The sequence below is a fragment of the Carassius auratus genome, chromosome 18 (genome assembly GCF_003368295.1).
Source record: "Carassius auratus strain Wakin chromosome 18, ASM336829v1, whole genome shotgun sequence".
NCBI lineage: Eukaryota > Metazoa > Chordata > Actinopteri > Cypriniformes > Cyprinidae > Carassius > Carassius auratus.
Genome location: NC_039260.1, coordinates 2,130,013 through 2,146,813, shown reverse-complemented (window position 1 = coordinate 2,146,813; position 16,801 = coordinate 2,130,013). Strand labels below are relative to the sequence as shown.

Below are 16,801 nucleotides of genomic sequence, written 5' to 3'. Positions count from 1 at the left end.
AGCTTCCTCCTCAGTGATCTGACGCAACGTCTGCATGGAGACTGAACACCTTTTTTTATTTCCCAGGTATCTTGACAACAAAGTGTTTGTGTCCCTGGCGAACGGAGAGGTGATTGTTTACCAGAGGGAGGCAGGTGAGCTCAGATGCATCCAGAGTGATTCAGTTATAACTGATAAGAGTGATTTACACCAACGCTCGCTGCTTTTCTACATAACAGGAAGTTTCTGGGATCCTCAGAGCTCTCAAACACTGTGTCTGGGCTCTCCAACTGGACCGGTGACCAAAATGGTTCCTGTGGCGGGAAAACTGTGGTGTGGCTGTCAGAACCGAGTCCTTATCATCAACACCAGCACTTTAGCACAAGAGGTCAGACGCATACTTTTTTAGTCTTGTGCTGGAAATCTTTCAACTGATGGGGTCAAAAATGAACAGGCCTTGAAAAACTGCTTGTAAATCTTGCATTATGCTATATTATTAACTATTCTCCTATTCAATATTTTTGCCAACTTCTGTTTTTTCAATTAATGCTGGTTCTGTGTTTGTTTTTGGAACGGAATGATCATATCCCTCATTGATGGGAGCATTTGCATCTCAGTTTTTGAATGCATTAGCATCATTTGTGGATCATTTTTTAATTCACTCATAAACTGAGGTCCATGCGCTCAGATCAGTCAGGTTTATGAACAATCAGTTTCAAAAAGAAATACAAAACATGTGACAAAAAAAACATGTATCCAGGATTTGGAAATAATATAGCATAAGAGAAATTTCCAAATAATTTTGTACATAATTTTAGACTAGAAACACCACAAATGTAACAAGGTGGGGAAAAAATAAAAACACACACATATAAATATATATTTAAAAAAAATATATTTTTTTGAGGAGGAGGAAGAGGGGGTCATATTTATACCCTGACAGCAAAGTCAATAAGTTTTAAGTTTTATTTCAATACAATAAAGTTTCTATTTTTTTTTTTTTCAGAAAAGAGAAAATCCTATCTGGGTCACAAGCATTAGAAGACAATTAATTTTCAGTAATATTATAGATATACCTGCATTGACATCATCAGATGAGAACAAAATTTGAACTGAATATTGACTAATATTCAGATGGCTATTGAAAGGAAGTAAATCAACATTCACACTGAACTGAGCTGAATGATGTCACTGTTGTGTTTTACTGAGCTGCTTTACAGCTGAAATTACATTTGTTTTATAAATGAATGGCTTTGCAGCATTGACAGTTCGAGCAAAACAAAGACACTTGTCTTCTGTAGAATTGCTTTACATCTCGCATTGAATTACGTTCATAACTGATTCATTTTGCAATATTAAAACTGTTATTGTCCTGATTGTTTCTTTGAAACTGCTTTGGTAATACATTTGACTTGAGTATCAAAAGTTTCAAATATGACAACTACAATCGAACGAAATCACGTTTCTGAACAGCGGCAGACATTGATGCACACTGTGTTTGGATGTGTTGTTCAGCACTCGTTCCAGGTGGCTCAGGACAGCGGGCGCTGTGTCACCAGTATCGTGAGCTGTGGTAAAGGTGTGTGGATCGCTCTGCAGGGCAGCGCTCATGTACGACTCTATCACGCCTCCACCTACGAGAGCCTGACGGAGGTCGACGTGGCACCAGCCGTGCACAAGATGCTTGCAGGTACTGTTTAGTGTGCATTAATACCAGCATCATCAGATTAGGTCAAATTATGCCTCTTCTGCAAATGCTTTTTTTATACATGCATGGCTGAGTAAAAAAAAATCTATTAAAAACGTTTTCATTACATAGTTTTTTTTTCTTTTCACAAAATAAGAATAAAGGTTTTTCAAACTTTATATGTACGTATATCAGTTTTAATATTTATCAAAATGACAAAAGCAGTCAAATATCACATGCTGTGGTTTTCATGACAAAAAAGCATTAAAGATGTGTAATTTTACTTAAAATCAGCAAAATAATGGGAAGATATGTCCAAATACTCCATTTAATGTCAAAAAAACTTTAAGAAATAAGCTTTTTCCACCAAATCTGTCATTTTCTGTGGCTGTTTGGATGCAGTGAAACACCTCAGATATTGCAGAAAACATTTGGCTCCTGTTTGCATTTTCTTCTGGCTCTGGCCATAATTCTGATCTGGAATTGCGTTTAGATTCATTTGTACGTATCAAAACAGGCTGAGCATTAAACTAACCATAATCTGGCTCAGATTCAGACAGGAATAAATGAAATGAAAAAAAAGACAACAAACAAAAACACAACAAAATTACCAAAAAAATAAATAAAAAATTAATCTAACTAAAAATATCATTAAATACTGTAATAATATACAAATAATACTAACACTGTGTGTGTGTGTGTGTGTCTTAGCAGGTTACACCGTTCAGTAAAAATGCTTATTTATAAAAAAAAAAAAAAAATAAATCAAATCAAATCCCAGTCTCTTTTTTCTTCTTTTAGGCTCTGATGCTATTATCCGGCAGCACAAAGCAGCGTGTTTGCGGATCACGGCTCTTCTGGCGTGTAAGGACCTGCTGTGGATCGGCACCAGTGCAGGGGTGGTCCTGACTCTGGCCATCCCACCCGTGTCCTCCAGCACTGGGCCGGGCTCGCTGCGTGCTCCCCTCCTCCCCATGGGCTCGGCCCACGGACACACGGGACACGTCCGCTTCCTCACCTGCATTGAGCTGCCAGAGGGCTTTGACGTCAACTTCCCACCGCCGGCCGAATCAGGTAAGTCTCTGTTGCAGTGTGGGTAAAATTAACAGAGGATCTGGCAACCAAATTTCTAAGTGCATTATGGGAATACGGAAACCTGCAGACACTGATCTGTTTTATGTCTAGCTGATACACACATTATTTATTATTAAAAAAAAATACTTTGTGTGTTGTGGTATTCAAAATAACAGCCAATTATGGCCCTGCAAAAGACTATAAAATATTGAATTGAATTTAGCCATCTCAAATAGTCAGTGCCAAGACAAGTGTAAACTGATTCAGAACCGTTTACACAAACCGTTTCTAAAGCTCAGGGACATATGCGATCATTTCATTTGCCGTGTAAACACGAAAGCATCCGTAACAACAGAAAATACTGTCAATCAACCACTGAGTGTTTTAAAAACAAGAGTTTTAAACTTGTCTGATTAATGCTTGTGATTGGATGCTTCCAATAGAGGCTATCAATAAAATATAGCACAGTGACCTCACATAACAAACATATGTGTGTGTGTGTCCTGAATTTCGATTATAGTGAGCTCCGCACAGAACAGCTCAGAGAGCAGCAGCGGAGGTCTGCAGAGACGAGACTCCTCCCGACGGCGCGCCTCCATCCTCCTGCCCGCCAAATCCAACCTGCTGGTCATCAGCGGCGGCGACGGCTATGAAGACTTCAGACTGACCAATAGCAGCGAGACGGTGGGGAGGGACGACAGCACCAACCACTTACTGCTGTGGCGTGTGTAGCAGAAGCCCCGCCCCCTCGACAGACAAGCCGCTGGACCAACCCACGCACTTCTCCCTGAAGCCCCGCCCCTTCCTGTTCTCTGATGCATTGTGCATTAGCGTGTAAAACGTCAACCAATGGGGTGTTTGTTTTTCGTTAGGTTGTGTAATGTGTCATTTTGTTTCTTTATGTAAAATTCTCGATCTCGCTTGCCATGTGGTGTTTCCTGTGGCTGCTTTTGAATGTTGTGTTGAAACTTAAAAAAAACTAAAAAGTGGAAGAAATTGTCATTACCTTGAAGAGAAAAAGGAGGAAAAGGAGATGTTTAAATGAAAGGAAGCAAGAATTGTTGGATAGAGGGTGGGTTTGAATGCATCACAAGAGGCAGGGAGGATTGTGGGTAATTTGGATGGACGTACAAAGTGGAAAGACAGGTCTTTCATCCTTCACTTCATCAGTCTGCACACTCGGTCCACTACTGGTCTTGACAGACTGTGATTTCATTGGAGAATGAAGATGTTATTGTTAAAGCGAGATGAGTGTAATGTATCTAATGTAACCAATGTGCAATATAAGGTTGGAGTACCTACAAACCGCTATATGACACACACACTTTACTACTTCAGTAATCAACAAACTCACAGTCAGAGTTATTACACATTATCACTTTATTCTTTTGGTTATCGAATCTTTTTATGTATAAAAAAATGAGACTTCACTATGTTATGTAAAAGAACAGCAACGACATTCCATATATAGGTATTGTGACGACAAACTTTTGTACAGTATTTATGTTTTTTCATTTTTAGTTAAGTCTTTTTTTTTATAGCACTTAATTTATAAATAAAGTAGTCTGGCGTTTTTCTCTACTGAAAGATTTTGATGCTCAACTCAAGTTGGGTCAGTGAGGTTGCATTTGTAAGATTTTAGGAAAATTACTCTCACAAAGAAGCATCCAGGTCATATTTCACCCGAAATTAATAAAGCTTTTTTTTTTTCTCATCATGTCATTATTTTCATTGTAATTTCCCTTTAATTTCTTAAAATTGTGATTATTCACATTACTGTAATACAACTTTATTTGAATTTTGATTTAATTGAATCCAGCACCATTGAATTTAAAAAAAAAAAAAATCTGAAGAAAAAGAAAAGAAAAGCTGAAGTCCAAATCTGAAGAAAAACAAAAAAACATTCTTCAAATTGAGAATTTCTCACAATTCTTAAAATGACTTATTAACTCTATAATATAAGTTTATTTCATGCAATTCTGAGAATAAAGTCAGAATTACAAGATGTGAACTCAAAAGTCAGAATTGTGAAATGAAAAAGTTGCAAATCACTATACTAATACAATGGTTTGTACTTTATTGTACTTATTTTTTTCTCATTACAGTTCTATTTATTTGCATTACGGTAATTGAAATTTGGGGGAAATGTAATTGATTGCCATTAAAATAATGTAAAACAAATGTAAAAAAAATACAAAAAACATCAAATAAAATAAAAATGTAATTTAATGTAAAATTCTTTAAATTTTGGGATGAAATACAGCTAGACAGGATTGGTGAGATTCACCGATGAACAGCTGTGTAATTTCAGTGGTTGTTTTCATCAGCATGTTAATTCAGGAAAGGGAATTGTGTTGTTTCTTAAAAACGATGTTGTGTCGATTTGACATACAGAGTTTGCAGTTGAGAGAGAAACTCAAAAATGAAGTCAGACGGGTTGCAGCCCTTCGGTTGCTTGTGGCCGCTTAAGACAGACAATTAAACACTAAACCGCTCTGCCTGACTTCCTGTTCAATGAGCAATTTCAGCTGTCTTAGTTTGTCTGGAAAGAACCGCGTCCCACCCAAATTGTCTCTCACCTGAAGAATGTGAAGTCAGACATTTCCCAGAATGCATCATGCATGGATTAATGATGTTTTATCGATTATTCTGTTGAGTAGCTGTGAATGCTAGTGGCAAGAACTCGCAGGTAGAAATGTCAAAGCGTTGCAGAAGATACTTCTTACTACAAACGGGATCCTCAGAGAATCATATTTTCATATACTGACTCTGCATTTCTTGCTTTTTAATCAAACATCTAAATCAATCAGTGATGATAGTCCTAAGTCGAGTCTTACTGTTGTAAGTGACCCTCTCAGCCCCTTTCTAGTGAAAGACGTCATCAATGTTTTTTGTAAATATTGGTATATATTGCCTGTACATAGTGCTCTCACAGTCCACGATTGTTCATATGAATCTAATGGCATATTTTTATAAGTATTTTTGTCTATTTCTTTTCCTCATTGGGCATGTGCCGTCTCATTTAAATTAAATCTATTCCAGTATTTTAGAAGAAGAGAAGAGAAGCAGCTCGGCGTCTGTGGATCCTGTAACAGTCGTCATGCTTATTTCACACCGTTGTCCTATTTTGTCACTGTGCGTTTCTTTGTAATTAAACATTCACTGATGCCAGAATCCAGAGGCTCTGTTCATTCATTTACAAACACACTCAAGCACAATCTCTCCAGTCATTGCGGTTTATGAATATTTTGGCCCAAAATAAGACTTCAGACTGTTTTGAAAAGGTAAATTCTTTGGGTGCCAGAGATGTGTCTGAATAGAATAAAAAAAATGTGATATTAAATAATAATATAAAAAAATGTAGACTCTTACTATTCCTCTTGCAGTAACTTGTAGGTATCACAGTTTTATGAAACTACATTTTTAAAATCAGTTTTAATTGCATCAATATTATACTGCACTCTTTTGGCTTCTGTTTTTATGTGCATTGCTGTGAAAATCCATTTGAGATTCATCAACAGCTAGGTGTTGATTTACAGTTAATAGTTTTAATCACTGCTTTTATAATTTCCTCCCGTAAGCAATAAAACAAGATTTAAGTGTGAATCATCACCTAGTTACCGATTAAAATACCTTTCAAAAGCTTTATTCTGTTGTCAGTCTAAAATGTATGATTCGGTCACAACAGGCCCAAATAATTTTAAGGAGGGTAAGGACAATTATGTATTTAAAGGCTGCATTTTTTTAGTCAGTAAAAAATACATTTAGAAATATTATTAAAATGTAAAATAACTATTTTCTATTTCAATATATTTTAAAATTTAATTTATTCCTGGAATCAAAGCTGAAATTTTAAGAATCATATCTCCAGTCTTCAGTTACTTGATGTCTCAGAAATCATTATTATTACTAATATGCTGATTATAATTGTTGAAAACTAACAGTATTTATTTGAAATAGAAATCTTTGTATGATTATGAATCACTATACTGTCACTTGTGATCAGTTTAATTCATCCTTACTGAATAAAAGAGTTTATATAAAAGACAGTGCTTGTGTTGCTGGTGTGTCAGCAGCTCATGGTTCTGAATGACTGTTATCATACAATCGAAATGAAACACACAAGACCAATTCACGTCATCTCACAGCGAACTAGTTGTGTGAGGGCACAAAGAAAGCTTTATAATGTCATGCAATGAATGTTCATCGCCTGACCCTGCAGTTCATGGTTTGTGTGTAAGATCTGGTTTTATTCGGACCCAAAATTGACATAGGGCCTACCCACAGGCCATCCAAGATATAGATGAGACATTTAGCATTACATCTCTTGCTCAGCACTGGATCCCCTGCAGTGAATGGGTGCCGTCAGAACGAGATTCTAAACAGCTGATTAAAACATCACAATAATCCACACCACTCCAGTCCATCAGTTAATGTATTTTAATCAGCGAATTCACTTCTAATGCTAAATGTCTCTGAATATGTTCTGATGAATAAACAAACTAACCTATTTTTAGTTGAACTTTCTAAGACACTGGTGTTGATAATAAAAATGACATTCATTTAGCATGATAACCAAGCAAAATAGTCTCTTTCTCTGTGTGGCATGTGAGACAAAGCAAACATCTCACCTTCTATTTCAACTGAATAGTGTTTATGTCTTTAAAATGTGATAGCACAGTTAAATTAACACACACACACACACACACACACACACACACACACACACACACACACACACACACACACACACACACACACACACACATATATATATATATATATATATATATATATATATATATATATATATATATATATATATATATATATAAAACAGGCAACAAAATATATTTTGTCACCCATTGCTTTAAGTTTTTAATGTTTTCAGCAGTTTAAAATGAACCGTTATGTTGGGTTATTGAAGCTGAAAAAATGTCAAATATTAAATATATGTTTAATTCACAGCTGTTCAGTTGGTTAAGATGTTTAAACCTAAATGCAATTATAATTGTTGTGTTAATTTAACTGTGCTATCACATTTTAAAGGCAGGTGGGTTTACATGTCATTTATAAACTTATTACAGACATTATAATGTTTAGATATTTATTTTCATGCACATTTCACTGGATGGCTGCTTGTTAGTTTGTGTCGCCATCGACTATATTGTTTATTCAAATGAATTCAGAGTGAAATCACTAAAGTAACTATAATTTTCAGTGCTGAATTTGCTTGTTTTAGCGGTATAGGGTCCATTGTTGAAGCACACCCATAAAAACAAGAAATGAGTGTGAGATTGTGTTAAACTGCCCTGCAGCATGTGTTTATGAGTGCATTCCACGCATACGCAATGGAGAAACTGAAACATGAATAACTGAGTAGAACATGTAAACACTATTTATTTGAAATAGAAGGTGAGATGTTTGCTTTGTCTCACATGCCACACAGAGAAAGAGACTATTTTGCTTGGTTATCATGCTAAATGAATGTCATTTATTATCAACACCAGTGTCTTATAAAGTTCAACTAAAATTCTAGATTAGTTTGTTTATTTATCAGATTTTCATTTTAGGGTCTCTTTAAAATAAGTCCTTTAAGTGAATCTTTTTTCAGGATTTTATATATTTTTAAATTATTTTTTCTCTTTTCCTATTGTAGGCTGTAACATTACTTGACACTGTTTTGACAATGCAATGCGGTAAGTTACATCTTCGAAGAAAAGAACAGCGAGACAGAGACAGACAGAGACAGACAGAGGGCGCGCGAGCGAGGTGAAGGGTGAAGCTCATGCTGCATGCGCGCGCTGTGACGTGTTTCTCTCAGTTCTCAGTGACTCGGTTCAAATGTTGGATCGCTCTGCTCATCTCTGCGGCTCTGTCTCTCTCCTTCTCTTTGTGTAATTATAGACCACACATCCGACATATGATGATTATAGGACACGTATGATTTCACAGTAATACAGGTAAGATCTAATACGAACTTTATTTACGGTGTAAAAGAGTTTATTAACAGATGGCGACAGTTGCAGTGCGGATGCGGCATTTGTGCCGGTATATTTTCAGTTCGCCTACTTGTGAAGTCGGCTGTGTTTAGGCTACTGTAGTGTATACTGAGTACTCAGACGAGTGTGGATATACTGTACTGACCTGAAATTCATTACACTGCTGATTTTAAAGTTTGAGATAAGAGTTTTGCAGATAATTCTACTGAACCGTTTCACACCGGAGACAATAGAAATGCGTTGAGTTGAGTTCGTCGTTGTTTCGTGATAGTCTCATTCACTGTAAATATTGTCGGTCACTTTTATAAAACACTCTTATATGACTATTATAAGTAAATATAAGGTATAAGTTAGGTTCGATGTGCAAATAATGATTATTAAATCGTTACTTATTTTGGTTATGATTAGAATTCCTTCTTTAAAGACAAATACTATATATTACACTGTATATTGCTTATTACATATGCATATTTAGATGTACAATGTAATCTTTAAATGAAAAATAACATGCACCACTATCTTTTCTGAGAAAACTATTGTTTTCATTTATTGGTTTCTAAAACAACTTTTAACCAGCATTGTCACTGGAAAAGAAAGGAACTAAACAATAATAAACGTGCTGAAAGTTGTGAACATTTATTGTACCATTATTTTATTATCCATAAATGTGTTTATTTAATACAGCAATAACAATAGCTTTGATTACTATAGTACTTAGTGGAAAAGGGAATCACTGATCTGTGAAGTATTTGTATATATTTATTAGTGTTACTCGAACATAAGATTATTTTTGCAAAAACTATTGTTTGAAAATCCATAAATAAGTATATTTTGCTATTGCACCAAAATGACATTGGTATAACAGGAATTGTTTTTTACTGTATGTTGTGAACTTACCAACCGGATTTATGGAGGATCTATAAACATCTGGTATCTGCTGCAATTTCCACCGAATATGATATATGAGAGCAGAATGAGGAACAGGATTTATTGGTTTTATGAAACTAAGTGTAACGCATGAATATATTACCTTCATGACCTCCTCACATGGTGTCATCCACTTCAGCTCTTTAAATCATTCAGGGATCACAAATTGTTCTGCTCTTTCCCAGCGAACTCAGTTCACTAAGAGAAGGCAGGAGCGGATTTAAATACAGCTCATCATAATGTGGGCAGCTTCACACACACACACACACACACACACACAGTTTGGCTCCAGGCTTTGGCACGCACTGCGTCAGCTGCGGTTTATACCAGCTGGAAACACATGTTTGTGTTACATTCATAATTTATGCTCTTCACTATAAACAAAAATGCTGTGTAATAAACATTGTATAACATATATGTGTCAGCGTTTAGGCGCCAGAGCACTAAAAATTCCTGTTTAAAATACTTTTAAGTTACAAGGCACTACCCTTGTCCTTATAGTTAAGATCTTTTGTTAACCCGACATGAATATAATAGTGATACACAGCATTGGCAAACAGCCTGGACTATAATAAAGCAGGATGCAAATGCCACGTCATCATATTTGGACTTTTTCCGCAGGCATTAACAAAATGCCTAAACGTGTTTTATGCTCACGTTTGAAATAAATAAACTCTACCATTACAGTTGGTTGCTTTAGTAACTTGAAGGCTTATAAAGCAGTGTGACTGAATGCCTGACTCTAACACAGGCAATGTTTGTCATGGGACGGGCCAGCAGACTCACTCTAATATATCTGGCACATCTGAGTTTTTAGATTTTTGACTCATCAGCATGAAGTCTGCACCAGTTTATATACGTTATAACTTTTAATCCACCTTTAATTCCGATCCACCCTCCTGTACATGGAAAGGCATTAAAGGCATAATATGTAAAATACTTGGTTTGTCTGCATAAAGCCAGTCAGTCTGTTTAGAATTGATGATTGATGAATTGATGCATTAGGCATTAACCCTCTGAGGTTTGTGCTTTTTTCAGTGGCTTCTAAACATAAACATGGCTAAAGTCAGTATTCAGTACAAACTGGGCTACAATAATATGTGAATAGCATGTATGTATGATTTTGTTTTTGAGGATTATGTGTGGTTAGTGTAAAACTAAGTCACTGAAATAAGGTCATAAACATATACAACATTTGTTTACAAGACTGTAAAACCTGGAGCTTGTAGCCTAGAATTTTTGCTTCAAACTGATGTGAAAATCACCTTGTTTACTCAATCACAGAAAATAGTAGATTGATTTAAACAATAGATTGATTTACATTTTCTAAGACACTTTTTGTTTTAAAAGGGCGTATGCAAGTAGGTGTCAACTATCATGAATATTATTGTGATTTACACCTGACAAGACAAATGCTCGCATAATGAGCTGCATAATGTGCCATTCAGTCAGCTTTGTGACTGAGAGGAAAGAGTTACAAGAAAGAATGTGAGGACAAAATAAATGTATGGATTTTTTATGTTTGCAGTTTATTTAGAATATATTTAATTATACCACAAAATAATTTGAGATTCACTTTCGAGTGCAGTTAGACAATTTATTAGGAACAATCAACGCTGAATTTTTAACATCATTACTCCACTCACACAATCCTTCAGAAAAACTTTTAATATTCTGATTTTCAACTCAAAAAAAAAAAACATTTATTTTTATTATTATTATTAATGTTGAAAAGAGCTAAGAATATTTTTTTTCAGTTTTTTTTTGATAAATTGAAAGAACAGCATTGTTTGTAACATTTATCGTACGAATCGTTTTTAATTATCACCACTTAATAAAATAAACGTTTTAATTTCTATATTTACTGACTCCAAGCTTTTGAATGGTATAGTTCATATTGTTAAACTTCTATATATATATATACACGATATATTTCAAACTAAATCGGAGAACGAACTGATATGACGTCATTTAGAACAAAATCAGGCCAAAACGAAGTTCGTTTTCAGTTCGTTTCAGCAGTTCGAAACGACTCACCAAAGCAAACTTTCTGGGGGAGTTCGTTTGGCTCCTAAACACCTTTGAGTTTCAGTGGGTGTTTTTTGAAACTCCACCTTCTTCTTCTTTTTCTTGGTTCGTTCCTCATTCAGTGTAGGCCATTAAGGAGAGCAACATCTGCTGAATACACTGGAGTGTCGAATAGCTGAGCTGCACAAATATATCCGCACCTGTATGATCGTTCGTGCAAAGTTTTTAAAGATGTAAAGACAGTATTTCATTCCTAGAAAGAAATAGCAATGAAGCTTGGTGTCAAAGACCCGTAGTTATGCAAAAAGCGAAGCAGAGAAACATATGAGACAAGTTTTCCGAAGCCATGAAAGGAAAGAGTAAAGATATAAGGTAGCAAGCACCAAATACGTTTCAAATAAATGTTACACCATACTGCTGCTGTTGTACTTTCAATAAGCAAATTTTAAAGGGTGTACAGTAAATGAAATGCCAAACAAATATACAATAAAAACTATTTATCAAGTTTAATAAAATAAAGCAACAAACTAATTACAATATTTTTTTATCCCACATCATGCTAAAGTTTTAAGACTATGAGCCATTCACACTTCCCATAAAGGACTGATTATGGAATGGTTCTTTTGTATTGCAAACATGATACTTGACTCTGAACTGCTGCTAATCATTATTCTTTTGTCTGTAATATTCTGATCATTGGTGCCCGTCTCACACCTATATTGCCTACAATTCTTCATTTCATCACTTTTGTGTTTAGGGCATACAATAGCGCGTTGGCGCGGTTGCTTTAGATATTATGAAAGCAGACATGAAAGACGGGATGGGAGATTGCGTTGTTTTCATATGGATTACTTTATCACAGAATATTTGTTTTTGATAACACTTGTTTAGTTTAAAAGTAGACATGTCAAACTTTCTATAGATATCTCTCATGTCTCTTCGTTGAGTATTCACTGAGTTACAGTTCATTTTAATGGTGCGTGTCTAAATGAAGATCAGCGCAGACCAAGGCTGCAGACAGCACACCTTTTTTTCTTTATTTTATAAATGCACAAAGTTTTGTTGTTATTATATGTGGATGCAAATAAAAGTAGACCCTTTCCATATTCAATTGATGTATTGCTCTTATTTGTACGATCAAAACTTAGTAAGTGCAATTTATGCCCAGAAGAACTTAGAACCATTTAGGGGTCTTTACACCGACTGGGTAATGCGGCTAAGAGGTGGAATGAATGCATCTACAAAGTATAGATTGACCGATATGGGTTTTTCTATAGCCGATGTCGATGTTTAGAAGTCAGGGTCAGCCGATGGCTGATATGTGCTGCTGATTTTTAAGGGCCGATATCTTGAAGTTTTCCCCTTCATTTGCATGCTAAAATGTCGCACTAATAATAAGTCGATGCACAACATTTCTAAACTTATCATCATTTATGCAATTGAACCATCTCGCGAATCTTAATTTTGTGCACTGCAGTTAAAATTGCAGTGTACATTCATTCATGCCATTTCTGAGAAACATTGACATTTTGGGTTAAGATACCTAATTGCCCCTCCAGAGGTGCTTCTGTGCCACCTTTACAGTGAAATTGCCATTGTGTTAAGATTGACTTGTGCCGAATTTGCACTACAAAACGGCAAAGAAAAATACTTGTGAAGTAACAATTAAGTATCTTTCCACAGACTGTTTAACGCAGCTCATAGGTGGCGTGGCATAAATGTATTTGCACAGCAATTAGACCTACAGCTGTATGCTTTTATACTATGGGCTGAAGTGGTTCAGAGCAGGCACAATTTAGTCAGCCTTTTTTTATTTTCATTGCATCTTAACAATAAATTTTTTGGCTGTGTAAAGACACCTAGTAGTTTATGGAGCTCACAGATTCAAACACATAAATAAGAATTAGATGCTCTAAACTACCATGATTTATAATTAAGAGAGTTTGAGTCCCACTGGAGAATTCAGCAGTCTGTTCAGACAAATTAATCTGTGCAAGTGCCAGACTGTGGCAGAATGTTTCCATATGAACGAGACTTATGTTCATGTGTTCGCATAGCTGTCTGTGCATTTTTCACATGCTTGCATAATGTTCATTTGAACATCCTAATTCTGTGTCTCTGCTGTCCAAACAAGAGCCAACTCCGCCGGAAGCTCGAGAAGTCCTGCTAGGTCTATTATCTGTAATTACCCACGACCTCTCTGACCTCAGATCAGCAGGGACTTACTCTGTGAACCTGTGGCTTCTGCTGACTCCACTACTGTTGCTGTTTTGAACCATTAGTTTAGAAATGATTCAGTGATTCTTTTATGAGTGATTCGGTCTGATAAGTAAGCAAAACATTTTTTGGAGCAATGAGTCAGTGGGGTTTTGTTTCAAGAACTGCTCTTAGCCTCTTACCGATTCATTTCAGTTAGTGAACGAATCATTGTTTGTTCAGTGAGTCAGGGTTTTTGATTTTCTTTGCTCTGACCAGTTCAGTCTGATGAGTCAATGGTCAGTGGGTTGTTGATTCGAGAGGGATTCAGTGTGATTTGTGAATAAATTATTTTTGGTTTAAGGACCGATTGGGTCGTTCATTTAAGAACAGCTCTAAACGATTCAGTTTGGTTTGTGAAAAAATCATTCTTGTTTCAGTGAGTCATTGGAATGTTGATATAAAAAACTGCTCTGGGTTGCATTTCCCAAAAGCATTGTTAGCCAAGAATGGTCACCATCATAGTTCAACGATTCTGTGTTTCCCTAAACCATAGTTCAAACGAACATTCACAAACAGCGTTGCAAATTTATGTGGTTGGAACTACAGCTCTTGAGCTGTATTAGAAGCATAGTTTCTTGTTAGAAAGGAATATAAAATAAATATGGTCTTATGCAGTACAATCTATATATGCCATTCTATCTAAATATAAATGCATTTTAATCTTTGCATTTTTGTGCATCGTCTAAAAGCGCAGTTTTTGAAGAGTGTGCATGTACATAAATCCCTAAAGAGAACCCCGGAGTATTACGTAAGAGGTAACCCGCGATGAATCAGTCATCAAATAAAGCAAAATGACAGGGAACAAAGAATAGTAAATTAGTCATCATGTGCTGTGTTCAATATAGCAGCATTTTAGAGATGTCTAATCGGTTAAATAGCAGAAGTTATTCCTCCACCACATGTGTGTGACTTCAATGGCCCTATATTGAACTAATGTTCAAACGACGGGGATATGACCGTGTTCAGGGAACAGTTGTAACTAGCTAGTTCGTTTCAACAACAATGCATCGTACTATGGTGGTTAATCAGCGAGTTACGTCGTTGTACGGGAAATGCTCCCCTGAGCGATTCAGTGTTATTTGTGAATGAATCATTCTTGTATTAATGAGTGAGTTGTTGATTTGAGAACTACTGACCAATTCAGTCTTATTTGTGAACAAATCATGTTCCATGGGTTGTTGATTGAGAACTACTTTGAGCGATTTGAGAAAGTTTGACAGTTTGGTTTGAGTGTGAATCATTCTTAGTCCAAAGATTCAAGGGAAACTTATTGAAAAACTGCTCTGAGCGAATCAGGCTGATTTATGAACGAGTCAATCTTGGATCAATGTGTCGGTGGGTATTTGATCTGGGTACTGCTTTGAGTGATTTAGTCTGGTTTGTGAAAAAATCATTCTTGGTCTAGTGTCTCAGTGGGTTGTTTGTGAACCAGTTCAACCAATTCATCAAAAAGTTTGGACTCAAAAGAACAATTATTTCCTGAATCAGAATCACAAGCACATTGAAGTTTTACTATGTGTGTTCGCTAGGAACTAAACCCAGGATCTCTAGCACCATGTTGAGCTACAGGAATGTTAGTTTTTACACTAGCCGTGACCACAAAGACCAACACAAAGGGAAAAAGTTGCTATTCAGGATGTGATGATACAGCACTTGGTGCCGGGGCCACATTTGGTGCCCATTCAGGGTGTTATTAGAGGGCATAGATGGACATGTGACCGAAAGTTCCCTCTCCAACAGATGCAGGGCCACGTGACACAGGCCTGCACCCTCCACAAAGGCCGACATCCATTCATTAGCACAGGGCAGCATGGGTAATATGACATTCCTGTAGTGGAGGATAATTAGGGGTTGAGAGAACAAGACACGGCCAGTGGATTTGGGTGACCAATTCATCTGAAAGCAGAGGTTGTAACCTCCCTTATTCTAGACATTCTAGAGAGTTAGCAAATGTGCTGCTTTTGTTAATGAATTTAACATAATTATTATATATTCCATCCAAAGTGCTTCAAACTACTTTTTGATGCTGGCACATGGGTGCGTTAAACATTCCTGCTATTACAGAAGTGAAGGTGGAATTCTCCCCTGGGAACTGGGGTTGTTCCACATCAAGAAAGTCTTTTCCTGGTATTTAATTTCCAGCCTGTTGAAATGAGCTTGTCTCCCTCCAGGTCTCTTCCTTGTCTTCTTATTTTTCAGGCATTCTTTTGTTAAAAAAGAAAAGAAAAAAAAAGTAGGCTAGTTTGAGTGAAAAATTGCTTTACTAGCAATTTTTCACTCAAATTGCTAGTAAATTTCGAAAATAATTAAAATGATATAAATAAAACATTAAGTTAAACATTTACTTTATTTACTTTAATAAATACTAAAGTAAAAAATACCGCAAATTACATTACAGTGAGTCATATTATATTATATTATATTATATTATATTATATTATATTATATTATATTATATTATATTATATTATATTATATATTTTTTTCATATAAATCGAGATTTGAATGCAGTTAAGCTCATTTCTTCTTCACAAGGGTTTGGCTGTTTGCATTTTAAAGTTACACCATTTCTATGTTATTGGCAGATCATGCTGTGAGAATTTCAGATGTTGGCAATGTGGAATCACTTGACATATGGATTTCATTAATTTTAAATTGCCAGAATGATCTCAGCAATGTTATAGGGTTGTAACATAGATTCCTGCTTTGCCCAATTGATGTATCTTATGATTTACTTCTTCCTTGTTTCAGTTATTTCATTTCCTTCTGTAAGGAATGATTTCTTTCTCTTTTTCTATTATAGATACATAGTGTTTCCTGAATGCTGTGATAATCTGCAAAGCAA

General features: G+C 35.8%; 2 protein-coding genes across 2 annotated transcripts in view; both read left to right on the top strand.

Moving 5' to 3' along the window:
• Positions 1–5,914, top strand: part of arhgef17 (Rho guanine nucleotide exchange factor (GEF) 17) — a 72,452-nt gene extending 66,538 nt beyond the window's left edge. Inside the window, exons 17-21 of the mRNA XM_026287040.1 lie at positions 67–134; positions 219–367; positions 1,495–1,669; positions 2,468–2,740; positions 3,261–5,914. Of these exons, the coding sequence (XP_026142825.1) occupies positions 67–134; positions 219–367; positions 1,495–1,669; positions 2,468–2,740; positions 3,261–3,472 (877 nt within the window). The 3' untranslated portion in view covers positions 3,473–5,914. The remainder of the gene's footprint in view (positions 1–66; positions 135–218; positions 368–1,494; positions 1,670–2,467; positions 2,741–3,260) is intronic.
• Positions 5,915–8,550: 2,636 nt separating this feature from the next.
• relt (RELT TNF receptor) overlaps positions 8,551–16,801 on the top strand; it is a 29,794-nt gene continuing 21,543 nt past the window's right edge. The window contains exon 1 of the mRNA XM_026287039.1: positions 8,551–8,703. The gene's annotated coding sequence lies outside the window, so the exon portion shown is untranslated. The remainder of the gene's footprint in view (positions 8,704–16,801) is intronic.